This window comes from Ips typographus, linkage group LG12 (assembly GCF_016097725.1).
Source record: "Ips typographus isolate SLU linkage group LG12, UJ_Ityp_2.0, whole genome shotgun sequence".
NCBI lineage: Eukaryota > Metazoa > Arthropoda > Insecta > Coleoptera > Curculionidae > Ips > Ips typographus.
Genome location: NC_138433.1, coordinates 1085350 through 1112809, shown reverse-complemented (window position 1 = coordinate 1112809; position 27460 = coordinate 1085350). Strand labels below are relative to the sequence as shown.

Genomic DNA, 27460 nt, shown 5'->3' with positions numbered 1-27460 from the left:
GTTTCTACACTTGTGTATACTGACCATACTCAACAGGAACCAAAGTGACCAGCGTCAAAGCCGTAGACAAAGACGTTCGCTATCAAAACAACCAGTTCAGTTACTCAATTATAGCAGGAAATATTGAACAAGCTTTTAAGATTGACTCACAATCCGGAGATATCTTAACCTCAAAAGAGTTGGACAGGGAGACAATATCGTTGTACGCTCTGACTGTAGGAGCGATAGATACAGGGTTGCCCCCCCAAACTGGCACAGCAACGGTCAAAATTCAGATCACGGATGTGAATGACAACGGTCCCATTTTCGACCCGCCTAAAGTGGTAGGAAAAATCATGGAGAATGAGCCACCATTCACTAGAATCATGACTTTGACCGCTAAAGACCCAGATTTGCCCCCGAACGGGGCACCGTTCAGCTATAAACTAATCGGAGGGAGGCACAAGGACTTTGTCCGAATCGATAAACACACAGGCATCGTGGTCACTACCAAAACAATAGACAGGGAACTGATTCCCGAACTGAACTTTATAGTTGAGGTGGAGGACAGCGGTAAACCACCCTTGAAAAGCCAACACCCTGTAACTGTGCAAGTATTGGACGAAAACGACTCGGAATCCTCGTCACGTTCGGTGCACGTCCAAGTCTACGCGTTTAACAACGAATTTCCGATTGGAGTCATCGCCAATGTACATCCCAACGATCCTGACCTTATTGGGGATTACAAGTGTAAAATTTTGCAAAAATCAGACGTCCAAGATGTCCTGAGCATTTCTCACGGGTGCGACTTGCACGCAGAGAAAGTGGTGTCTCAAGAATTGTCCTTATCAGTGTCCGGGCATGATGGCAAACACAAGGCGGTGGTGTCCAGTGTTACCGTAAGTAAAATTTAATTTATGGACAAAGTCGTAACTCAAATTTGTTAACAACCAATAGAGTGCCAGAGGCCTCTGCAAGTGTCTTAAAGCTTCCCAAAGTTGTTTTAAATTGTCAGAGGTCTCTCGGACCCTTTTGGAACTTCTCTAGACCTCTAAATGCTATTGAGAACTTTCTAAAATGTGCCAGAGGCCTCTGCAAGTGTCTTAAAGCTTCCGAAAGTTGTTTTAAATTGTCAGAGGTCTCTCAGACCGTTTTGGAAGTTCCCTAGACCTCTAAATGCTATTGCAAACCTTCTAAAATGTGCCAGAGGCCTCTGCAAGTGTCTTAAAGCTTCCCAAAGTTGTTTTAAATTGTCAGAGGTCTCTCGGACCCTTTTGGAACTTCTCTAGACCTCTAAATGCTATTGAGAACCTTCTAAAATGTGCCAGAGGCCTCTGCAAGTGTCTTAAAGCTTCCCAAAGTTATTTTAAATTGTCAGAGGTCTCTCCGGCAGTTTTGGAAGTTTCCTAGACCTCTAAATGCTATTGAGAACCTTCCAAAATCTGCCAGAGGCCTCTGCAAGTATCTTAAAGCTTCCCACAGTTGTTTTAAATTGTCATTGTATGTGATGGAGAAAACGTGTATATTGTCAAGAAAAATTGTTGATCTTCCTCCAAAATACTTTCAGGTGGAGTTCATCAATTTTGACAACACGACCGTAGAAAATTCCGTGGTAATTTTGCTTCGGAATATTTCGGCAACCGATTTCCTGTCCCATGTCTACGCCGGGTTTGTAGAAACCATGAAGAACGCCCTAAATCGGGACGAAACTTTGTTCCTGTACAATTTGTACGAGGGTGAGCAAGGACTGGAGCTGGCCGTGGCATTGAAAAGTGGTCCAAGCTATAAAAGCAAATTCTACACTAAAGAAAAATTGCAAAAGAAGCGGGAAGCCCTCGTTGGTGTCCTTCAGAGTGACGATATGACTATAGGATTTTCCGTTTGTGGAAATGATAAATGTGAAAATGGTAATTGGTTCACTTGGACTGAATTTAGGTGCTGATTGGTCGATTGTTTAGGGGGAATATGCACCGAGTCTTTAACTGTGAAACGGACAACCAAAATCACAGACAGTCCAACGTTGATCTTCACCTCTCCGTTGCTTCTACACGACTTTACTTGTCAATGTATGGACGGATTCACTGGTGCCACATGCGAAAAACGTCAGGATCCTTGCCAACCCAATCCCTGCAAAAATAGTGGACAGTGTCGCAAACAAGGATACACGTATCACTGCACCTGTCCGCACAACAAAGATGGCAGACATTGTGAACTGGAGAGGGGTGACGTGTGTTCGGAGAACCCGTGTCAAAACGGTGGTACTTGTAAAGAGAGTCCGGATGGGTCCAGTTTCTTTTGTTTATGTCGGTAAGTTTATTTGTTACACCCTGTATACTGAAAATGTGTTTTTAAATTTTTCAAACTGTTTAATGTGCAGTTTACATTATAATTTGTGTAACACTGCAACCCGCATTACATCGATATGTGTGGTTGGCTGCATACTTCAATTACTTTTCTTAGGAACAGTGTTGTGTTTATAATGCAAATTCCACACTTACATAGCTCATTTATCCGCTGTCACTGACGCTATAACTAAGACCGAGTATTCTTATCGACAGTTCTGGATATCGAGGCAACCAGTGCGAAGTTTTGGCTGATTCTTGCCGCCCTAATCCTTGCCTACATGGTGGCCTGTGCGTCAACCTTCAGCCCGGCTACAAGTGCAGCTGTACTGAAGGACGTTACGGCCGGCATTGCGAAAAATCTACTTACGGCTTCCAGGAACTGTCCTACATGACCTACCCATCGCTAGACGCCACCACCAATGACATATCTTTCATTTTTTCCACGACCAAACCGGACTCGTTACTGGTCTACAACTACGGACAGCAAACGCTAGGAAGGAGCGATTTTGTGGCTATCGAATTGGTGAACGGTAGGGCTGTGTTCAGTTTTGGAGGTGCCAGAACTGCGATAACGTCAATTAACGCGACATCAAGAAGGAACGGACACCTGGCTGACGGAAATTGGTATAAAATCACAGCCACCCGGAATGGGAAAGTGATTTCATTGAATGTGGGTAGTTGCAACGAAAACGGAGATGTTTGTGAAGACTGCAAACCTAATGATTTGAGTTGTTATACTGAAAACAGCGGGGACACTGGGTATACCAGATTACAGAGGCAAAATAAAATCAACCTAAAATTGTGAACTTTTATAGGACGTTAAACTTCAATAATCAACCTGTACTGATTGGTGGTCTGGACAGTCCTGATCCGGTTCTGGAACGTCCAGGTCAAATTCACAGTGACGATTTTGTTGGTTGCGTTCACAGCGTGTCCGTCAACGGACGTCCGCTCAATTTGAGCCACCCTATACAAGCTGAAGGTATTCAAAACAAGTGTACGAGAAGTCAAAGTTGCATTAAGAGCCCCACGTCGATTGATCCATGCGGAGGTAAGTTTTAAGATTGTAAAAAAACAATGAAATAACGAGGTTTTTGGTAGGTTTCGGCACGTGCATTGATAGATGGAGCTACCCGGCGTGCACGTGCGGCAACCATCTAATCGCCCCCGACTGTCACTCGGCCTTACAGCCAATTAGTTTGTCCGATGGCGGTTTTGTGGAGTTTTCCATTACCAAAAAGCACAAACGGTTGCAACTGCTCGAAAATATGTATTTTGGGACTACGATGTGGGCGCATCAACGTAATATTCGGTAAGGAAACATTTAAGTAGTGATGGGCGTATATTTACCGGTCACGGGAAAGTAAAATTGGAAAAATTCAGTGGGACAGGAAAATTTACCAATTTTACCTAACTAGTAAATTTATGGGTATAATTAAAGTTTACTTGAAAGATTATTTTTCTGTCATGGATGTCATTAATTTGAAAAGTAATAAATCTGAATCACTACATTTTAAGGAGTTGATTAGGAACTTTTTTGGTTTCTTGCAATTCTTTTGGTTTGGTGCAACAAATCAGTGAAATTTGAATACTGTTAAGGACAGTTAGGGACAAAATCGCCTGTAAAACCTACTTGGAGTAACCGAAACATGTTTTTAAGCACATTTTTAGAATCCCCATTAAATTTCCTATCTTATGACATAAAAAACATTACAAAATTAGGTAAAGTCTTGGAGAAAAGTGGTGTCAAAGTATAAACTGTCAGAAAGATGGTTTGAAAGGATAGTCAGGGACAAAATCGCCTGTAAAAGCCACTTGGAGTAACCGAATCATGTTTTTAAGCACATTTTTAGAATCCTCATTAAATTTCCTATCTTATGACATAAAAAACATTACAAAATTAGGTAAAGTCTTGGAGAAAAGTGGTGTCAAAGTATAAACTGTCAGAAAGATGGTTTGAAAGGATAGTCAGGGACAAAATCGCCTGTAAAACCCACTTGGAGTAACCGAAACATGTTTTTAAGTACATTTTTGAAATCTTCATTAAATTTCCTATCTAATGACATAAAATGCATCAGGAAATTGAGTATAGTCAGAGAGAAAAGTGGTGTCACAGTTAGAACTGGCAGAAAGTCAGTTTGAAAGAACAGTCAAGGACAAAATCGCCTGTAAAAGCCACTTGGAGTAACCGAATCATGTTTTTAAGCACATTTTTAGAATCCTCATTAAATTTCCTATCTAATGACATAAAAAACATTACAAAATTAGGTAAAGTCTTGGAGAAAAGTGGTGTCAAAGTATAAACTGTCAGAAAGATGGTTTGAAAGGACAGTCAGGGACAAAATCACCTATGAAACCTACTTGGAGTAACCGAATCATGTTTTTAAGCACATTTTTAGAATCCTCATTAAATTTCCTATCTAATGACATAAAAAACATTACAAAATTAGGTAAAGTCTTGGAGAAAAGTGCTGTCAAAGTATAAACTGTCAGAAAGATGGTTTGAAAGGACAGTCAGGGACAAAATCGCCTGTAAAACTCACTTGGAGTAATCGAATCATGTTTTTAAGCACATTTTTGGAATCGTCATTAAATTTCCTATCCAATAACCTGAAAAAACATTATAAAATTTGGTACAGTCAGGGAGAAAGCGGTGTCAAATTCTCCTGGTAAAGCAAACTATTTATTTTACTGGTAAATTACCCATCATTATTAAGTGACATTTGTGGGTAGCACTCTTAATTAGGTGGTTGTGTAGATCGACATCAGAGGACGCCACCACAGTACGTAGGGCAAGGTCAACGTTTACCACTCCTGACAAGAGTTTGAGTCTACTTTTCCGCACCATGAAGGAAACTGCACTGTTGCTGTTTGCCTCGTCCAACAATCACTACACTTCAGTGGAAATTTCCTCGGGGAAAATCGTTTACACCAGCAAAACTTCCACGGTAGTCAATCTGACCGGTTCTAAAGGTTCTGTAGCCGACGGTGCTTGGCACAATCTGACCTTACACCTCAAATTTCGTACCTTACAACTTCTACTTGATGGTATATAATTTTTTTTAACTTTTTTTTTTGTTAAAATGATTTTGGTTGTTCCGCAGGTGTTAGATTAGGAGATGAGCTGGAATCAGCAGGGGTCCACGACTTTCTCGACCCCTACCTGACGTACTTGTCGTTGGGAGGGGTGGAGAGAGGTTTGCACTACGTCAACAACACAATTCCCGACTCTTTCGAGGGTTGTCTAGCCAATTTTACCATAAACCGGGAAATTCAACCTTTCAACGGGTCGGGTAGCATTTTTAACGAAGCAATCACCAAAGGACGCGTCAGCTACGGATGTAGTGGCGTGTTGAGCGTTGGCAACGCCGCAATTCAGAACCCTTTAAGTATTGGAATCACCTTGGTTATTGTGTTCTTTGTGGTGCTTCTGGTGGCTATTTTGGTGTCGTTTGTCGTGTTCAGACTAAGGAAACAGTACAAAGAAAAAGGCGGTAACGCTGGTCCTAACGGAATTCATTCGAAACAAAATGGTGGACCGAATATGGGTGCAGTTGGTAAGAGTGTTTTTTTTTCAAGTTTTTGACTACGTTTACACGAACGTGAGTTCTAGGTTTGGGTGCTGTCAACGACGGAGTCCTGGCTCGAGGATTGCATGGCATAGAAAACTCCATGAGTTACCATACTGACGGTGACGTCATACGTGGTATTGGTGGTCACAGTTTGGTAGGTCCTGAGCTTCTACCCAAAAAGTTTAAGGAACGTGACTTACTACCAGGTAAACCTAACCGATTTAGGCTGCTCATAAACGCTAAAAACCACGAAAATAGGTGAACATCCACGTCCTCAACGGCCGGACATTATAGAGCGCGAGGTGGTTACCAAATCGCCGCCAATGAGAGAAGACCATCATCCCCCACTACCACCAACGTCGAATCACAATCACGATCACGTGAGCAACGATTTGGGGTCGGAGCTGCCCGAACACTACGATCTGGAGAACGCCAGCAGTATAGCACCCTCTGACATTGACATTGTGTACCACTATAAAGGATTTAGGGAAGGGGGAGGGGTGCGAAAGTACAAGGCCACCCCTCCTAATGTGGCCAGCTACCATCACAAACACGGAGGAGCCAATACGCAAGCGCAACACCGTCACTCACCTCACCATCCTGGGTTAGTACTAGAATTACGAAATTAAGCTTCATCCACCATTTGTCAAGATTTTTGTGTTTGGAAAATGCTTTGAATCATTTTTTTTCTGAATTTCTGATAAAGCTGAAAATCGGTATAAAGTTGAATTTTATGGGCAGAAGAAGCTTTTGCGATTTTTTTGAGGTTAAAATTTTGAATAAAAATAGATGTTTTCTATTGATGAAAAAATAAAGTGACTTGATTTTAATGTACAGGTTTCCTCCGAGAGCACCACCAGTAGCGTCACCAGCAAATCGAGGTCACCAGTCCACCCCACTGGCCCGACTTAGTCCCAGTAGTGAAATGTCGGCTCAACAGCCTCGTATTCTCACCCTGCACGATATAAGCGGTAAACCGTTACAAACAGCTCTATTGGCCACCACATCGAGTAGCGGGGGAGTGGGAAAGGACGTGTTGCATAGCAACAGCGAGAGGAGTTTGAACAGTCCGGTTATGTCGCAGCTGAGCGGACAGAGTAGCAACAGGTAGTGATTTAATTAGTTGGGTTTGTGTGGCAAAAAGTTGGTTTGTTGACATTAGGAAAACGGCAGCGCCTCCACCAGTTAACACCAATCCGTCAGCGATGGGGCTTACGGCCGAGGAGATCGAAAGATTGAATCAACGTCCGCGTAATTCAAGTTTGGTATCGACTTTGGACGCGGTGAGCAGTAGCAGTGAAGCTCCCAGAGTAGGGAACAACGGTCATTTGGTAAGTTTTGTGCAACTTCAGAGAGTAATTGCGACTGATTAAATATGGATGCAGGGTAACCATTTGCGTCACAGTCCAGTCCCCGAGACGCATCGCAGTTCGAGCAGTACGGACGAGAGCGGCAACGATTCGTTCACCTGCTCGGAAATCGAATACGACAATGCCAGTTTGCCGGGGGACGACAAGTACAAACCGAACGAACTCGAATCGAGGAGGAACGATTCGAGTGGCGGCAGCAAAAGCAATATACCTCCACCGTCTTATGACGGTTTTGATTCCTCTTATAGGTGAGTATCGTTAAACAAAATTTTGCTTGTCTACTTCTGCTGTGACGTCATATGACTTTCCATTGATTCTTTGTGTAGCTTTTTATGATACGCAACCAGTCATACACATCAATGTATGACTGGTTGTCTGACTTGATTCGAACGTACACTTTGACGTTCTACACAATTAATGTATAGTTTTGTGTTTGTGATTCCAGGGGCTCGATGAGCACATTGGTAGCGTCGGATGACGAGCTGGGCGGACCGTTGTACCGACCAGGGACTGGTAGTCCGCCCACCACGGGCCTCGGTTGGGACTATTTGTTAAATTGGGGCCCAAATTTCGAGAGTTTGGCGGGCGTCTTCAAAGACATCGCTGAACTGCCCGATTCTGTGAATAGTAGAGTGCCAAATTCGTTAAGACTATCGAACAATAATAGTAGCGCTAAACCGAGCGAGGAGTATGTGTAAAATAGAACAAAATGGTGCCGTATTTTGTGCCTTAGGTAAATCTGTTGTGCCTGTGTATTTTGGTTCCTTCGATGGTACTTAATTTCCTAAAGAACCTTCGATGGAACCTTTTAATGTGTATACATACAAATTAATTTAGTTTGCCTTGACAAAGACTGGTTTTATTTGATAGATAAGAAAAACATGTCTTTAAACTTTTACCTTCACCGTTTTTGCATCAAAAATGGTTATATTTGTCTGTAGTATACCTAAAGGTTCTTGCCATATTTTTGTGTGTATGTAGTAAATAGTGTACAAAGAATGTTTCCTACTATTAAAAGACTTACAGTGTTCTGTAAATACTGGCTAGTGAGTAAGTTATACTAAAAAGTCATCCTTGTAAGATATTGTCCTGAATATAAGCAATAAAAAAATATTAAATACCAAAAAAGGGTGTTTAGTATGTGGTTCTGCTCTCCAAGACAAACAACTTTTTGGTTACGTGGTCACACGCCCAAATTTTTTCGTAACAAAAAAGTTAGATGGTACCACCGGTAAACATAAAAAAATTTTGATTATATGGTACTGCTCCTTAAGAGAAATAATTTTTGGTTACGTGATGCCTTTCTAGAATTTTCTCGTAAACAAAAAAAAGTTAGGTAATGCCACCCTTAAAAGTAAAGAAATTTTGATTATATGGTACCACTGTTTAAGAGAAATAATATTTCGTTACGTGATGCCTTTCTCGTAAACAAAAAAAAGTTAGGTAATGCCACCCTTAAAAGTAAGACATTTTTATTATATGGTACCGCTCCTTAAGAGAAATAATTTTTGGTTACGTGATGCCTTTCTCGAATTTTCTCGTAAACAAAAAAAAGTTAGGTAATGCCACCCTTAAAAGTAAGACATTTTTATTATATGGTACCGCTCCTTAAGAGAAATAATTTTTGGTTACGTGATGCCTTTCTCGAATTTTCTCGTAAACAAAAAAAAGTTAGGTAATGCCACCCTTAAAAGTAAGACATTTTTATTATATGGTACCGCTCCTTAAGAGAAATAATTTTTGGTTACGTGATGCCTTTCTCGAATTTTCTCGTAAACAAAAAAAAGTTAGGTAATGCCACCCTTTAAAGTAAAGAAATTTTGATTGTGTGGTATCACTCTTCAAGTTTGACAAGTTACGTCAAAATGTCATAGAAAACAAATGATAGAGCAGATTTCAAGCTTTCAAAAAATATCTCCATACGAGTTGATTGGTGAAAGTTCGTTCACGTGTTTTTCGTTGCCTGGTTTGTGACTAACCTCATTTTTTTGGGAAAGGGTTGTCAAAATATGGGAAAAAAAAACTTCAACTCATATAGTCCAATTTAATTATTACGTCTAAACATACAATAATTAACCGGTCGAGGTACAAATACAAGTTAAACATAGTTCACAGTCAAATTCCCATTACGCAAACTCTAAAAACTTAAACATATATCACAGAAATTTGACTAATCAAATAAGAAGCGAGAATATCTGTACAAAGAAAACGGAAACAAGATTGAGCGCTGAAATTTAAATAAATCAACCTTCGTAAGGGTTGTTTAGTCAAAAAATACGGCCGCCATTACTTGCACACCCTGTAGAACTTCTACCTATTTAATATTAACACCATATAAATTTGGTCAGTGTACAGGGTGTCGACTATTTCGAAAATTTTTTATGCGCATTAGCAAAGTCATGTGATGTTGTCCAATTGAGTGTTACTCCCTAACAACTCTCTATCCCAATTGAAAAAAAAAAAACTAATCGCCCCCAGTGTTGCAAGAAAGTTCGAGCTGACGAGAGCATCCGGCAACGCGGCAAAGGACAGAAACATCAAATTGATTGACAGTGCTCTCAAGTTGTTTACCTTTTTTTTTTTGACAAGAGTGAGGTTAAGCGGGAATAAACAAGTGCGGAAAAATTAAATTAGTGTTTTTTGATAGTTTACTGTGAAATGTGCAGTGTAGCTAGTAGAGCTCGAATCAGATGAGAAAAGGCCACCGCATCATCAATGACGCAGTTTTTAAAACTATTTCTTTCTCCTTCTACAGTTGCCGTCGCATTAGATATAATCAGAGGCGTCCTATTAAAATATTCCCGAAAATATATTGTTAAGCGGTCAAAAAGCCACTTGGCAACGTAGTACGGTTTTTACTTGGACACAATTAAAACAGATGCGGCAGCGGCCAGGGACATTTGGACCTTTTTATATGCTTTTACTAGCCGGCACTCTAAACGGTGTTGCCAAGTTTAAAAAAATGTAGTGGCGGACAGGGAGACTTAGGGGGTTAGGTTAGGTTCCGTTTTAGTCTGGTGTTTTGGTTGTATTGTTGATGGTCGCAGTTGAAGTTCACATAGTGTTATGAATAAAAAACGTTATTTTGTCAAAATGTCTTTCAAAAAGGTTGGAAAGAAAGGTGTTATCATATACAGCCAAGGCCGTGAAATCGTCAGTAACGTCTTACAATTTATGAAGAAAGAAGCAGAAGGAGTTTCCATTCCTTTGAAAAACTTGTTGTCTTTTATTTTCTTTATTAAAAACGACGAAAATGTTTCATTTTACTGATAAAATAATAGCACGCCACTGACTGGCTGCAACAACTTGGAAAGTAACGAGAGCAGCAATATTTAAAGCGAGACGTACAGAGATCGTGACATCATCGTTTGATGACGCCTGTGGCCTTTTCTTAGCTGATTCGAGCTCTAATTCTGAACTGTGTGTGTGTGTTTTGCTTGCCGGTAAACCTGCAAAGCAAGGTAAGCAATTTTCGGTGTGTCACTTAAAACGATCAGTCCCTGTTTTGCCCCCAGGCATTTTCGGTTACCGAAAACATGAAAAACACAATTGACACAAAACGGTAAACAAGTCGATACATTTTGGGTTACAAGAGGAAAAGTTTGAAGAAACTGTCAAGAAAATTAGGAATTTAAACGATTAAAGTAGACAAGGATCATACACCCTGTACACTACTGAGTATAAGTTATATATTTGTTGCTATAAATCTGAAAATGTCTTTATCGTTACTATAATACAGATTTAATTAAAATGGGTCATAATACAAGATCACTTAAATGAGGAGTGGTTTTTGGACAATCCCCATGTAACTAATCAAATGGCCCACCCTGTATGGACAAATACTATATTTACCTTTTGGTAGCATTTTCTATAAACCCTCTGGTAACGTCTTGTCTCTCCCCAAACCTGTTTAAACTTATTGCTAAGCGACCACCAGGGGTTCGTCGTCCGAGAACCCGACGATTCTCGGGTTCTCCTCCTCCTCGTCCAGACCGTTCTCGTCGAAGGTGGCCGCGTCCGAACGTGTATTGTAGTGCGAATTGGCGAATCGCACGAAATTGTTGTGCAAACGCCGATTGCGCAGCACCAACGTCACGATGACAGCCACCAGGCACACAACAAGCAGCAGCACGCTGGGAACGATAATGGCAGGCAAATTGGTACGCGGGGCTTCCAGGCCTTCCAGGGCGCTGCTAAGGCTCTCGCTTTTCGGTGAAACGAACCCCTTTTTCGACCGGATCCGTACCGAAAACGTATAAATACCGGCTGATGCGTTAACAGTGTAAACGAAGGGAGGACGATCGATTTTAATGATTTGCGCGGTCGTTTCGTTCATTTCCCGTCCCGCGTGCACCAGCACTTCGTAGTAAAACGGACCGTCCGGTTTCACTTCCGGTTCGTTCCAATACAGGAAGTAGCTGCCGTTCGCTTCTGGAACGATATGGAACTCGGTGGGGGGGTAAATTATGGGCGCCTCGTAGACGACCGGTTCCGATTCTTTTGCGTCGCGCACGGTCGTCGACACGACAATCGCGTAAACGCCCCCATTCTCCACGGTCACGGTATGAGCCAGTTTGTTACTTACTTTGATCCGCCAGTTGCGTTTTGTCACTTTTTCCGTGATGGAAATCTGAAAGAAGAATTCTTAATTTCGATTCAGTTTGCCCATCCCTAGTTAAGTCTGTCAATTGTTTTTTTTTATTTTTGATGTTGTCAGGAAGTTCGTTTGTTTTGATTCTTCTTGTTTTGATTATCTGGTCTTCTTTGATTTTCTTGAATATAAATGTCCAATTGCACTGACATATGATTGGTGCAATCTGTCATAAGTATACAGGTGTGGTAAATCCAAAACCGACCATAGGAAAACCGCGTAACGGACAGAGAAACGTAGGTAATTGCATGCGCGGGAGAAAGACAGAAAACGAAAAAAATATCAAGTAGGCCATATTTTCAGCGCGCTGTTGCCAAACGCCAAGTATCACTCAAATAGCGTCGACAAAATAAATTGGCGTTTGGCAACAGCGCGCTGAACATATGGCCTACTTGGCCAGTTGGAAAGGACAGTCAGGGACAAAATCGCCTGTAAAACCCACTTGGAGCGAGAAAATGACTGTTTTAAATACATTTTTGGAATCCTCATTAAATTTCCTATACAATAACCTAAAAAACATTACAAATTGTGGTACAGTCAGGGGGAAAAGTGTATCAAAGTTTGAACTGCCAAAACACAGTTGGAAAGGACAGTCAGGGACAAAATCGCCTGTAAAACCCATTTGGAGTGAGAAAATGACTGTTTGAAGCACATTTTCGGAATCTTCATTAAATTTCCTATTCAATAAATCCAAATTCGACAAATGGTCGCTTTTGGATTTACCACACCTGTAGACTGGGTCCAGTTAAATGACACATGTCAGAACAGTGGGTCCAGAGTGCAACGTTGCCATTATTGGTTTGATCTGTTATTGCATATTTTTTTTATATACATGCCCTTTGCTGTGCATTGGAAAATAAGAAATTTCCAAAATTTCACTTTTTAAATAATTTAGAAAAAATACTACAAAATAAGCCAAAACTGGCCTCTCTAGCATATTACCGAGATAATAAATAATTAAATTAGTTTGACTTTGCAATCTACTTACGATGTAGGAGACTTTGTCTGCGGGTGCGCAATTCGGTTCCCACTTGATCACCATCTTCAGCGGATCGGCCGGATCGGTTTGCGGCTGAACTCGGAGGTTTTTGGGCGGCGCCCGAGGATCCGACGTGGTTTTGATCGCGTTCGGCGACCGACGGGTGGACAACGGGCCGATTCCGTACGGTCCCACCAAGCCGACCGCGAACAAATACGTTTCGCAGGGCCGCAAATTGGTGACGGACGCCGTGGTCGCGTTCGTGCTGATTTCTTGACGGAACGAAGCTGAAAATTCCAAGTAAATTCGTTGAGTTGGCAACGTTGTAGCACAAACTCACTTGGTCCGTCCGAGGCGGAGCGATAATAAACACCGTAAATCCACGTGACTTTGCCGTACTTTTCCGGACGGTTCCAGGACAGTTTGACGGTGGTGCCATCTTTAGAGAGGATCGCCTGCGTGTTATCGATGACCGGTAAAGGGGAACCTAAAGTGGTCGCCTCTACTCGGGATCGTGGACCGTCCAAACCGTTATGGTACGCGTAAATCTGTACATTTTTAGGTTTTTCAGGCTGCATGGAGCAAACAGAGCGTTTTTGACGTCACAATGACGTAATTTGACAATTGGTTAAATTATGATTTTGCTAAATTACGTCATCGTGACGTCAAAAACGCTCTGTTTGCTCCATGCAGCCTGAAAACGAATATACACCGACAATGTCATATATCGGCCGTTCTTTAAAAAGGTGGCCCATATAGTAGGCTGTGAATTTGGATGCGCAGTTTATCTCGGATTCTAGTAGGCTGCGCCTACCAATGAAATGAAACTGTATCTGTCAAAACAATATTTTTCGACGGTGTTGCCAATAGTTGCGTTTGTTCCCTATTTACCTGCAATATTGTGGTTCAATTCTAACTTGAAGGTTACAGTAATTAATTATCTTTTGTATTACAAAACTCAATATTTTTTATCGGCCACCTTTTTCCACGATATATTACTCTCTCTCTCTCTCTCTCTCGGTCCAACTTACCTGAATGTCGTACGGAGTGCCCGGAGCTAAGGGTACGGAAACATTCCGGGACTTGGTGGTGAGAGAGGGCAGCGCCGGATAATCGGGCATGCGCGTAGTGACGTTGACAGCGAATCCGTCCGCGTCGTACTTGTACGACCACGTGAGCAGCACGGTCGCGTTGGTGATGGCGGACACTTGCAAGTCCTCGACCGGATGAACGACCGTTTTGCCGTCGAAAGTTAACTGGGCCGGCTCCGATTCGCCACTCTCGTACAATCCATTGAACGCAGACACCTAAATTCGTTATAAAAGTAGCGGGTCGCCGTGTATGTGCAAGGCAGTGTTGCCAAGTCAAAAAAATAACGCTAAACCATACTTCAAAAATACAGATTTAGTCATTTCTGCAGATTCTAGACGAATTTTGACATTAGGGACATATCACGTGGTTTCAGAGGATAATCCAGCCAAGCGTGACCCACTTTGGGGGGAAAAAAGTGGTGTCAAAGTTTGAACTGGCAAAACACAGTTGGAAAGGACAGTCAGGGACAAAATCGCGTGTAAAACCCACTTGGAGTAAGAAAATGCCTGTTTTTAGCACATTTTTGGAATCTTCATTAAATTTTCTATTCAATAATCTAAAAAAACACTACAAATTGTGGTACAGTCAGGAAGAAAAGTGGTATCAAAATTTGAACTGCCCAAAACACAGTCAGAAACAAAATCGCTGGTGAAACCTTCTGGGAGTAAGAAAATGATTGTTTTAAGCACATTTTTAGAATTCTCATTAAATTTCCGATTCTGTTTGATGGGAAATTTAGTACAGTCAGGTAGAAAAACGATCCGGCAACACTGAATTGTGAGCAACTTACCCTAAAAGTGTAGACGCGATTATGCTGGAAATCGGCCGACAAAAGATGAGACGTTTCGTTCCCGTTCAACTTCAATCGAACCACGCTCAAGTCGGTGGGAGACCAACTGATTTGGTACGTTCTGATCACTCCGTTCGGACTGAGCGGCTTGTCCCAGGACACCAGAATGTGCGAGCCGTTCTGCTGTTTCACTTTCACGTTCAGCGGCGCCGACGGTACGCCTTAAACAATTTAAACTGTTTTCCCCTTCCTAAGACCTAAGGACGCAACTATTCACCTTCAGGAGTGCTGGCAATGTGGTACCGGGCCGGAGGAAAAACGACCGATTTCCCTTTTTCCCTAACAAACACAGTCATATTGTACTTGGTGTAGGGTACGAGGTCGGTGAACAAATATCTGGTTTGCTGGGTCCAAGTTTTGTTTTGCCATATCCCCTCCTCCGCTTTACTGATCGAGGGTAGAAACTCCAAAGTTAGGTTCGGTTTTAAGGGCGAGAACGCCCAGTATAGCAATAGGGACGTGTAGTTTGTATTACGAATGTCAATTCCCATTTGCATTACCTGGAAATGTCCCGTTAACTGATTTGCTTAAATCGTAGTTTGTGATTGGTTAAGAAAATTGTAATTTATGGGTCATGTGACTCTGAAAACTAGATTGTATATGTCCTCTACAAGATTGTATGGAACTGTCCATTTATGGTTGTCACACTGACATTTTATGATTTTATAGACAAATTTCAAAACCAGTGGCGTATTTTAATAATAAATAAATTTAAGTCATCATGAAGAAAATTCCCTTGAAAGCCTCTGACCTTCTAGCGGATGTTCAATAATTGTTATGGTCTTAGTTGGCTGTGGTATGGTTTGAAATCAAACCGGCGCGGCGGATTGACAGCTGTCATATAACTTTTTGTGTCAATTGCCATCCATAGGCGACCTGACCATAACAATTATTCAACACCCGTTATAAGGTCCAAGCTAGCCATGACACAGAACACCATCGACATTCTAATAAGTTGTATCACTCTTTTGACAATAAACTCACCTGGTACACTCTCTGTTTCTTGGAACAGTCCTTTTCGTCGTAACCGTCCAGACAATCGTCGCGTCCGTCGCACATGGCGGACAACGGGAAACAGCTGCCGCCGTCGCACGGGAAAAAGCCGATACTACAGCTGGGCGTGGCCGGTTCGTTGGGCAAATACTGATCGTGACAGTAAGCCTCGTCCGTCCCGTCGGGACAATCGAACGCGCCGTCGCACACTTTCGAGCGGAAAATGCAGCTGCCGTCGTTCACGCACTTGAATTGGGACGTCCGACACGCGGGACCGTCGCAATTGTGCTCGTCCTCGCCGTTGGGACAGTCGTGACTGCCGTCGCACACCCACGAGGACAGAATACACTGTCCGGTGTGGCAACGGAACTGATTGTTGGCGCACAAATTCGGCCTGAAAACCGGACAAAATCGAATCGGTTGGAATCTTAACTGAACTAAGTTTTTTGTTCAGCCAAAATGTAGCAGAAAGTCCCATTTTTCAATTCAGAGGCTTTTAAGACTATTTTGAAAGTTTCATAGACCTTTAAATGCTACTGAGAAGCTTTTAAAAAGTGCCAAAAGCTTCTTCAAGTGTCTTAAGCCTTCCTTGAGTAGTTTTAAATTGTCAGAGGCCTCTAGAACCATTCCGGAAGCTTCATAGACCTCTAAATGCTATTGAGAACTTTCTAAAAAGTACCAGAGACTTCCAAAAGTGTCTTAAACCTTCCTAGAGTAGTTTTAAATTGTTAAAACCTTCTAGAATGGTTCAGAACGTGCCAAAGATCTCTAAATGCTACTGAAAAATTCCAGAACTGTCTTAAACAGTCCTTAAACTGTTTTAAATTGCCAGAGGCCTCTAGAACCATTCTGGAAGCTCCATACACCTCTAAATACTATTGAGAACCTTTCGGATACTTTAAAAATGATCCACAATGGCAACACTGTAATTACCTTCGGGTTGTCGGAATAATAGACGGGACAGTAGGAGGTGACGTGGGACAGTCGAGTTCGTCGCTGTTGTCGCCGCAATCACTGACGTTGTCGCATTTCCACCAGGACGGAATGCACCGATCGTTTTTGCATCTAAACATCCAGTCCTGACAGGTCTGATTCTGAAATCAACACGCTCTAGTAAACGTCACACTCTGGAGAATAGTACACGTACTTTGGGGAAAAACGGCACTTTAGGATTGTCCGGTTTAGTGTTGGTGCAATTAGCCTCGTCCCTTCCATCGGCGCAGTCAATATCGCCGTCGCACACCCACGTGAAGTAAATGCACCGATTGGTGGGCGGTCCGCAAGCGAATTGCGATTCGCTGCACACGTTCTCCTTGCAAAGAGACTCGTCCGAACCGTCCCTAAACGAAAAAACCACTAAATCCTGTAAACGCAGAGTTTAAGAGGTGACTTACCGACAATCCGGTTCACCGTCGCATTTCCAAGTACTCGGAATGCACGTGACTGCACCGCTTTTGCACTGAAACTCGTCGTCCGCCTTACACTGAGTTGGGACGTCCTTAGTGCAGTCCAGTTCGTCGGAATTGTCGCGACAATCGTTCTCGCCGTCGCATTTCCAGTTTTTCGATATGCAACGTCCGTTGGTGCATTGAAATTGACTGTCTGTACAGTTGGGACGGGGACAGTCGATTTCGTCGGAACCGTCCGCACAATCTTTATCATAATCGCACCTAAAAATCATTTTTTTTTTCAAAGAAATGTTTTGACAGCCAGATTTTCTTTTGTTTTTTTTTTGTATAATTTAGACAAGCTGCTTCTCCATGCAACAAAAATATTCGAATACCTACTTCCAGTAACTGGGTAAACATTTGCCGTCGCCGCATTGATGGAACGTGCTAGGACAGGTGACCAGTCCGCAGGACGATTCGTCCGAATTGTCGCCGCAATCGTCCTCGCCGTCGCACGTCCACGTTTTCGGCACGCACAACTTGTTCGAGCACGTGAAAAAGTCGGGATTGCACGTGTTACCGACGGCGGCGCAAGTGCCGTTTACTAGGGGCGGCCGTCCGCCCGGACACAGGCAAGTTTTGTTGTCCCGGCCCAGTTCCATGCCGTCCGGACAGAGGCACGTAAAGTTGCTTTTGGGCATTCCGACGCAAATGTGCGTGCAAGTGGCGTTTACGCAAGCGTTTGTACCTGTAGGAAAAACATAAGTAATTTCTCATGAAATGTTTCAATTTTTCAAGGTTTTCACTTTGAAAATTGACTAGAATCACTCCAAATAGCGCATTTCGTTAATGTTAATAATATTCCACTGTTTTTTTTACTTTTTTGCCTTAAAATTTAAGTAGAATGACTAAAATGACTGGAAATACTGCGTTTAGTTTGTGTTTACAACATGTGCCTAATCTTTTAAGGTTTTAACTTTCATAATTACTAGAATGACTACAAATAGTCGGGAAAGTTGACTTACATTATGTCATTTTTCTGAAAAACGTTTCCCAAGGAAGATACAGTCAAATTTCAATTTAAAAAATCGTTTTATAGTGTAAAACGTCACCAATAGCCGAAATAGCATTATACGTATACGCTGTATACTTTTATGTGTCGATGGACGGCCAATGAAACGAGCTTTCCACTAACGCAGAAAAGTCGGTTGGTTAGTGGTACTGTTTGGCCACTAGAGGGCGTCAAAGTTCACACACAAAAGATAGGGCAGATTTCAAGCTTTCCAAAAATATTGACCAATTTTTGTTTTATATTCAAAAACCCGGTCAAATGCACTATTTTTACTAAAGTGTTATACGTCAATGGAGAGCCAATAAAATGACCTTTCTAAAAAGTTTCTTTAAAGTAAATAATTTGATGGAATTCACATTTCAGATATGATAATTGAGAGAATTTTTACATTTTCTTGTTCCAAGCTAGAACATGTACTTGAATACTTGAACAAGGCATTTTTTACGTTTTGAAACTTGAAAAGTAGATAATTTGATTCTAAATCAATTTAAAAACCGTAAACTTACCGATCTGCAAACCGTGGGCGAAAACTTTCAAATCCATAAGGCCCACCAGGTCTTTGACGACCACTTCGAAGCCGGTGAACTGGTCCTTGTCGCTGCTGTAAATGGCGTTTTTCTTCCAGTCGTCCCAGTACAAATTACTTTTGAAAACGGCCACCGCAAACGGATGCGACACCACGTTCGACGAGTGCACCACGTTAACGAACCCGTCACCGTGCAAATCGGAACTGCCGATGTAGTCTTTGCGCGCGTCCACCCAGTATATCCTGACAACAAACCAGACATCCTGTATACTATTTATCGTATCTAAATAGAGCTACCAAATAGAGCACATAAAACTGTGTTATGTCAATGTCACGTGAGCTGATTCAACCAATAAATGCTCAGTTTGAAATTCTGCCTCTACGAACAGAACAAAAACTCTGAGAGCTGTAAGCAATTTTTCCAATTTTCCGGAAAACGGAGAAAGATAATTCAATTTTGGAAACTGGAAATAAGTTTCGCGTAAAATTCTCTAAAACTTTCCCCATTTAACCGACTCTGTAGCTCTTACAGCGTCAATTTGGGACACCCTGAATAACATGTTGGCGTTATCCAGCGTGCCGAGCAAATTTGACGTCACGATGACGTAATTTATCAAAACAATACATTGATCGACTGTCAAATTACGTCACGAATGACGATAACGTTCCGTCATGGCAGCTGCGATTTTAAATACCGCAAAATGTTACGTTCCCTTATCGGGAAAATGGCTTAACCAAATGTGAACATATTTTTGGAATCAGACGAAATATAGATCTCTATCAACTGATCGTAACATTTACAGGGTGTTTCATTAAAAATTGTATCAATTTTTGTTTTACTTATTAACGTTTTCTGGTGATTTAGGGAGGGTCTTCCTACCAATTGCAGATTATGCCTAGAAAACGTGTTAAAAATGACAAAAAATACAACCTACCTGTTTGCAATGTAATCAACGGTGATCCCATTGGGCCATTCCACCTTTTCCCGATTAAACAAAATCTTCACGTGCGTCCCATCTAAGTTGGCTCTGTTAACTGAGGGAGCCTCACTAGACCAATCGGTCCAGAAGAAATATCCCGCTTGGGGATGGACAGCGATTCCTCTGGGTTTCTTCAGCGTGTTCTTGTCCAAAATCACTTTCCGCATGCGTCCGCTGTGGTTCACGTCGGTTTTGATCAGTTCGATCTTGGATCGGGCGCCGTCCACGAAATACAAGGTTTTGGAAACCCAATCCAGGGCCAGGCCTTCTATGGAAGCCAGATCGCTGGACACTAACGTTTCCGCCGACTGCGATCCCGATTTAAAGCATTGACGATTGATGGTGTCAAGATTGATGTCCGCCCAATAGACGCAATTCTTTTCCATGTCAAAATCGATTGCTATGACGTTTTTCAAGTTTTTTACGGGTAGAGGCTCCAAAACTCCGCTGACCAAGTTGTAGCGGGAAATATTTTCCCTTTGGGCGAACAAAAGGAAATCGTCAAACTCCTCAATGGGACAGGGCACGCTGTCCGGTAAAAAGTGCGATTCGAAGCCCTGAACGCAGTCGTCTCCGGGGATTTTCCGGTAACCTTTCGTGCGCAAATAGAACTGTCCTGGACGACAATCGTCGGGGACTTTGTACGGGTCGTAGACGAGCCACGATTTGGAGTTGTCCTTCACGCATCTCGGGACAGCGGTCCCGACTGATTTGAAGCCGAAATCGCACTCAAAGTCCAGGACGTCGCAATCGCACGGACGTTTCGACACGACGCGAGTATAGTCCAGACCGTTCAGACAATTGGCGTTTCTGAGACGTTTCTGATACGTCACTTGTTCCCCTAAAAATAAAGCATTATTATTAGCACAAGTAGATTGAAAATTTCTACTGAAAGTAGCTTGAGGAGCTAGAAAAACGTGTAAATAACGAAAGTTGCAAACAATTTCACGAGAAACAACAACGCGGAACCAATCGTATCTCAACCGGTCAGTCACGTGACCGACGACATGGAAACGATGCCGGGGCAATTGATCGCGTCCAACAAGATCGCCCCGCAACTCGATCATAGCGACCAGACGAGTTTACTTGGACCCGAACGTGCCCCAGGTAGGTGTGACTTCAGAGTGCGATAACTCCCTAATTTGACCCAATTTGCTATAACTCCCTATTAAGGTATTTGTAGAGAATTTAACGGGCTACACAGTGGCCAAAACTAGACTTTAGTCAAATTATGGATCAAGGAGCTGTTTCAAAATATTACTTTACTTTCATTTTGGTAGCTTCTTGTTTTGGTCGAGCAAACTTTGACGTTTGTGACGGCAACCACGTGATGCTGGCACACGATTTAATTAGATGCTTACGCGACAACTGTCAAAATAATAGCCGAGAAGCCGAAAACCACGACTGGTTTCGAACAAAAGAAAACCGTTCCGGGTACTGTGATTTTTAGAGCTTCCCGTCCAAACTGGGCAAGTCTGACAGTTTTAATGTTTATGACAGTTGTCACGTAATCCTGGGACACTATTTCCTCAGATAGTCACGTGACAGCTGTCAAACTAGTTGTCAGGAAACCATGTGTGTTCTGTTTACTTATTTGACAGCTCCTCCATATTTGATTTGTCATAAGCTACTTAGATTAGTTAAGAAAACAAAAAAACAAACAAAATCGAGTAGACTTACCCAAAATGCAGGGTATGTAGCTGCGATTCTCGTCGTTCTGTCCTGGCGTCCACATTTTGTAGTCGTTTTCATTGCAATTCCTCGGGAAAACTCGGGAAAAATCGACAGTAACTATAAGCCAGCGATGCTCCTTGGACAACGATCCGAACATGGTGAAAACGGTGGTGTTTTCCCCCGGTTCGGTCATCAAACCGTAAAGGCGAATTTCCTCGTTGTGAAACTGGGTCTGGTTCCAGGTTTCCCCCTCGTCGACCGAGTACAGTATGTGCCTGGTCTCCCCTTTCGTTTTGTAGTACTTTACCGCGCTGAGAATACCCCCGTGGTCGCCCATATTGAAGAAGTATAAGTCGCGCAAAGTTTGACGCCACGTCAAACCGGCGTCCACGCTTACATAGACTCCTTGGTGTCCTTTGAGGTTGCTTCCCAGCACCCCGGTGGCGATTATGGTGCCCGGAGCCGATTTGCTCGACATTACCGGAACCGAACGGCTTTCCGGGTAAATTTGACTGAATTTCTGACCCAAATGCAGCGAGCAACCCTTCGAAACTACACAACTCGTGTCCTGGTTCTCCATATCCACTGAAGGCGGTTGAATTGGACGCCAGGAGGCGCCGTGATCGAAGGTTATCACCGAGGCCAAGTGTTGGGGCCCCAGATTGTTGTTAATCGGTTTCGTTGTTACTTTAGACGCTACATAAATCCCTGAGACACCTTCCACTTTGTACACATCTGCGAACGATTCTTCCGAGATGTGACTGGAAAGTTGACATTAATTCCCTCAAATTCAACGAGAACATTCAACTTACTGAAGTAAGGTGCCTATCCAGGTGGTGTTGGGGAAAAAAGCAAAAACTTCTTCAAGCGACAGGGTGAATAGCACTCCTGATTTACCCTCCAAATCGTTGGACACGTACAAATTGGACTTAGTTGGTGTGTGACTGGCGGCCACCATAGCTCTGCCTTTCGACACGTCCACTATGTAGAAATTCGTAATTTCCAATGTGGTGTCGAAGTAGCAGGGCTGTTGTTTGCTCAATTTGTTTGACACGAATAGCTGCAAGTGACCCTAAAAAAACAAATTTTTGTATAAGTCCAATTGACTGTCAAATTCACTGAGGAGATTTTGCGATCCAAGGAGAGGGGATCTGGGAAGATTCTGAGGATAAGATGACATGAATAATTGCGTTGTTGCCATGCACTTTTTGACTTCAATGTATTTGTGTTTTCCTTATCAATAACAAGAAAAAAACAAGGATAACATGTTAACTTATAATTTTACTCAGAATTTTTGAAGAACTGAGCACCAAGAGAGATTGGAGCACAGAATCCATAAAAGATTATTATCCCTTAAAGCTTTCAAATGCTTCTACGAAGTCACAGAGACTGTTTTCATCTTGAAATTGTCAGAATTGACGTCATAAAGACTCAAAAATGTGACAAATGTCGACAAAAAATTTTAAAACGGTGCTGGATTTTGGCAACGGCGCGCTGAAAATATGGGCTACTTGATATTTTTTTCGTTTTCTGTCTTTGTCCCGCGCATGCAATTATCTACGTTTCTCTGTCAGTTACACGGTTTTCCTATGGTCGGTTTTGGATTTACCACACCTGTATACCTACAGCATTACAGTTTGGCCACTTAAAACAACCGTATTTGAAACACCCTGTATTTTGCTATTGTTACCAGTGGCGTGGGTATATCTGTAATTTATTTTTTTTAAAAAACATTTCTCAAACTTTTGTTCCTACTTCCTGAACACATTGTAGGTATTGCTTAAAGCATTTTTCTTGACCGTTTCTAACAAATAACAGATACAATTTGTTACAAGATTAAGGAGATTTGAAAAGATCTGGGAAAAACGGGAAGAATTATTAAGAAAACTGAAAAGATCGGAGTAAATCTAAGATTTTCTGGGGTAGGCAATGTTTTGACCCTAATAGAGTGAGTAACTCCTAGAGGAGCAGTAACAAAGGGGGCGTCGTATTTCCTGGCAATAAAAATCCCAACAATTCTCTTAATTGAAAAATTGTCCCCCTCGCATTTGAGAATATTCGTCACACTTTGACCCCGCTAATAACGCTTTTGTTGGCCGTCTAAAAATACAAACGTGACATGCATCTCCCTTTGTTTTCCCACACTTTCGAATTTACTTTAGTCGATTATTATTGTGATAACGTTGTCTGTTCGATTACACTTCAAATGAACCAATTTTCAGTACTTTAACGTTTTAAATGGTAAATAGTACCGTTTTGGTCGTTGAACCTTTTCCCTCACAAATATTTGCCATATTACAATCAATTAGAATCAAGGTTATCGAATATTATATGTTTTGGCACCATGTCAATAGGCAACTAGGCTATACCTGTTATCGTACACAGTTAATGCTTTTGTTTGCTATCGCAAAACCTTAAAAGCGCTTCAAAATGATAACATTCGCCGTTAAAATGAACACAAATGTTAATCACTTAAAAGCGATTCCATAGTAACCGAGTGGTAGATCGCCCAGATGTAATTTGAAGTATTGTGACGTATTACAAGGCATTACAAGGCATTTGAGAGTATTTTGAGGCATTGTCTGTATATTTCAAGAAAATTGAACCGAAAATTGATCACAACATAGGCACATGTAGTTATTATGGTAAAATCTTTGTTACTACAATATCCATTACAAATTAATTATTACAAATGTAAATTTGCAAGAGACATTCATTCTAAATGTAATTTACCAAATTTTTTAATTTTAAAGCGCATTTTAAAGGTCACGTGACTAATTTTGACAGACGTCAACTGGCTTTTACAGTGTTGCCAGTTCAAAATCGTATTATTAACGTCACGTAACGTGTATTTTACAATTTCAGCTCTAAATTTAATTTACCAAACGGTCAACATTTAAATTACATTTTTAAGGTCACGTGACCGTTTTTGACAGGTGTCAGTTGGCTCGGACCGCGTCGCCGACCTCTAAAATGGCATAATCAAAGTCACGTGATGTGTTTGTTGCAATTTCAGCTTTTACTAAATGTCTAAATGTAATTTTTATCAATTTTTTTGTAAAATGTAACTTTTATCAATTTTTTTAATTTTAAAGGTCACGTGACTAATTTTGACAGGCGTCAACTGGCCTTTACAGTGTTGCAAGAACCTGCACAATTGCATTTTCAACGTCACGTAACGTGGATTTTGTCTAAATTTTTATTTACCATTTTTCTGCGTTTTGAAGTTCACGTGACTGTTTTTGACAATGTTTCAGTTGTAAATCTGTTCAAATATGTCTAAAGTGTCTTAAAATGTTCAAAGTGTAATAAGTCATGTTTGCATCTGTCGAAAAAGGTTCGAACACGTTTAAAGTGTCTAGAAATGTACAGAGAATGATTAATTAGATTGTAAACGGTTCAAACAGGTTTAAAATAGCTGCAACTATTCAAAATACAAGCAATCATGTTGTCAGCTGTCAAAAAGAACGATTGGCCTTTACAAGAAACCGCAAAAATTGAATTATCAAATCACGGTATTTTAGAGGCATTTTGTATGCAAAAAGACATTTTGGTGTACAGTTATCGGCGATCTACCACCGCGCATGTCTCGAATTAGATCACATATTTTAACCTGCAAACGCGTTGAAAAAATGGCGCGCAACAGAAAGAGAAAACAAGAAAAAATTCCATGGGTTAGACAAAGAAGACATTTATCAGTTTGTGATTGGCCAACAAAGCAGCCTTCTTAGACCAATCCCAAACTAGACACTGCGCCGTTACTAAAACAAAATTTGTGGACGTCAGTAAACTTACCTTAGAGTTATTCTTGGTGGTAAACAGGTAATCGCCCTTCTTGTAAAAGTCCTTGATGTTGGTGGCGTAAACCTCGCTGACGCGGTTCCGAAACAAACTGTTCGAGTAAATGATGCTGCCCAGGCCGTTGGGTTCGTTGCGATGCACCAGCAAACGATGGTGATTGTCGTCCAGGACCCAGTGAAACGCCTTGACAAATTCGTGCGCTTGTCGGAACGTTTGACCGAAATCCTCCGTGATCCACAACTAGACGTCGAGGAAAAAGTGACGTGAGCCACTGTTAAACTACTGCTGACAGCTGCTTACCCGTCCCTGCGTGTCGTTCTTGTCTAGAACAACAAAAATGTCCGGAAACAAATCGTGGAAGGACAGTTCGCTGGGAGTGAATTTCAGTTCGATCCTCTTGAAATCCCTACCGTGATTTTTGGTGACGTACAGCGTGTTATGTATTATGTCCGTAAATACAAACTGGAATAAAACATTTCAGAACACTGGTGAAAAGGAATTTACTGCTTTGAACTCACATGGGTGTCATAGGTTGGATGGGTGTAAAACTTCTCCAAAATGGACAGGCTACCATTAGCCAGTTTGAACTGGTCGGTTTTGTCCTGGTAACTGTCCCCATCGTCGTAAGATATGAACACGGATGATGGGTTTAACAGTTTGACGTCGAATATGGGTATGGCCGGGTCGCGGGCCAGACATATCACCACTTTACTACCATTGCCCACCCAATGAACCATCAATTGCTTGTGGGTGTCATTTAAATGGCTGATCTACAACACAATATTCTTTATTGGCTGTAGCTAATTCTAACCATTACAAGTGTCTTGTATACTGTAGTGATTGCAGATAGTAAATATTACAAAACATAACGACTAATACAGTCACAGGATTACTTACTCATGCAGGCAATTTACTTTAAAAACTGATAAACAAATTGGAAAAAAATAATAATAATAAAACCTACAAAACTGGCTCTTAATAACTATAATTTCCTTGATAATTTCAAGATTAGATCAGAAGTTTATTATTTAATATCAAAGAATTGAATGTTGTATTACTCATAACGTTGATAAGAACAAAAACCAGCCAGAAGAGAGTTCTTTGTGATAAGTGACTAATTTGTTTTGGATAATTTCAATAAATCATTGTTCTTGTTTAGTAAATGTAAATAGGTGCTGATTTGCACTTCATATCAAAATCAAAATACTAAACAAACATTGTTCCAAATGTCAATTCACCTTGAATTGAGAATTACTTGAAGAGCCTGCAATTTTCGAGTAATATAATAATAATAATTATGCTTTTGCCTTATTGTACTGTCCCTACAAACCCATAATCTACTGGGCTTTTTCCTGCATCCTAATTATCATAGTGGAGACAGGATGTGTTACTATATCACATGATGGTTGTTTCAATAAGGGGAATTACCAAGAATTTCATATTTAGATAATAGACTGTAAAAAACCTAAACCTAGTATAAAGGGAAATTATGGTCCCTTATTTCTTTACCTGAAAATGGAAAACCCAAAAAATTTATGAATCCCTAAAGTCTCTCATAAAAATTTCTGGAAATACCACAAAAACCCTCTCTAAAGCATTATTTTAATATCTAATTTCCTTACCTTAGTGGTGACCAAATCTTCGGAAACCCCAGAGTCTGGTGATGACCTCCTCACTCTCGATCCCTCACCACCGGCAACGTCCAAAACCTCGTCGTCCGCATAGAAAGTGTATATGCGGTCCTTGGCAGGCTCGGGGGCCCCGTGCAACGTCTTCGAATGTCCCTCGGCTGCGAGGAAGGGTGCCAAAAACACCAGTATAAATATCAGAATCATTGTTTCAGGTGCCCTTATGTGTGTGGCACTTTCGCCCACACCAAAACTGAATGTAGGTATAGATAAACGTAAACAAGATTTTTAACCGTCTGTTTAACGACAAACACCGAACCAACTCTACCAAACACTAGCACAAAACTGACAAAGCAGAAATTAATTTTTGGGGATATTCCAAAACAAGATAACAAAACAATGGTTGACGTTTGTTTTGACAGTGACAATTGACGTATTGCGCGTCCGTGTGTCTGTCTCATTTTAATTCATTAGATGGCCAATGCTCCGACCGCATCACGTGGTATGGACCGAGTTTAACAGTACAGCAATCACGTGACCCATAAGCAATCCCTAGTACG

General features: G+C 41.5%; 2 protein-coding genes across 3 annotated transcripts in view; one reads left to right on the top strand and one right to left on the bottom strand.

Annotated features, from left to right (window-relative positions):
• ft (cadherin-related tumor suppressor fat) overlaps positions 1-8394 on the top strand; it is a 50466-nt gene extending 42072 nt beyond the window's left edge. Inside the window, exons 30-43 of one of the 2 annotated variants that reach the window (XM_081990612.1) lie at positions 37-878; positions 1547-1886; positions 1938-2286; positions 2538-3083; positions 3140-3375; positions 3426-3636; positions 5083-5372; positions 5429-5881; positions 5938-6102; positions 6155-6500; positions 6734-7003; positions 7059-7227; positions 7282-7514; positions 7712-8394. In XM_081990612.1, coding sequence (XP_081846738.1) covers positions 37-878; positions 1547-1886; positions 1938-2286; positions 2538-3083; positions 3140-3375; positions 3426-3636; positions 5083-5372; positions 5429-5881; positions 5938-6102; positions 6155-6500; positions 6734-7003; positions 7059-7227; positions 7282-7514; positions 7712-7964 — 4703 coding nt within the window. In that variant the 3' untranslated portion in view covers positions 7965-8394. Of the gene's footprint in view, positions 1-36; positions 879-1546; positions 1887-1937; positions 2287-2537; positions 3084-3139; positions 3376-3425; positions 3637-5082; positions 5373-5428; positions 5882-5937; positions 6103-6154; positions 6501-6733; positions 7004-7058; positions 7228-7281; positions 7515-7691 lie in introns of both variants that reach the window. The other variant, XM_081990613.1, reaches the window with a different exon arrangement.
• Positions 8395-9296: 902 nt separating this feature from the next.
• On the bottom strand, positions 9297-27270 carry LOC145736254 (sortilin-related receptor-like). The gene is made up of 19 exons (XM_081990571.1): positions 26895-27270; positions 25791-26042; positions 25573-25734; positions 25267-25512; positions 22284-22543; positions 21478-22232; positions 19753-20638; positions 18798-19060; positions 17619-17967; positions 17226-17501; positions 16979-17171; positions 16765-16925; positions 15823-16225; positions 15056-15338; positions 14779-14999; positions 13928-14203; positions 13237-13444; positions 12906-13183; positions 9297-11896 (listed from the first exon to the last, which is right to left on the bottom strand). Exons 1-19 carry the CDS (start codon positions 27105-27107, stop codon positions 11189-11191), a joined length of 6393 nt encoding a protein of 2130 aa, XP_081846697.1. The 5' UTR covers positions 27108-27270; the 3' UTR covers positions 9297-11188.
• Positions 27271-27460: the final 190 nt, after the last annotated feature.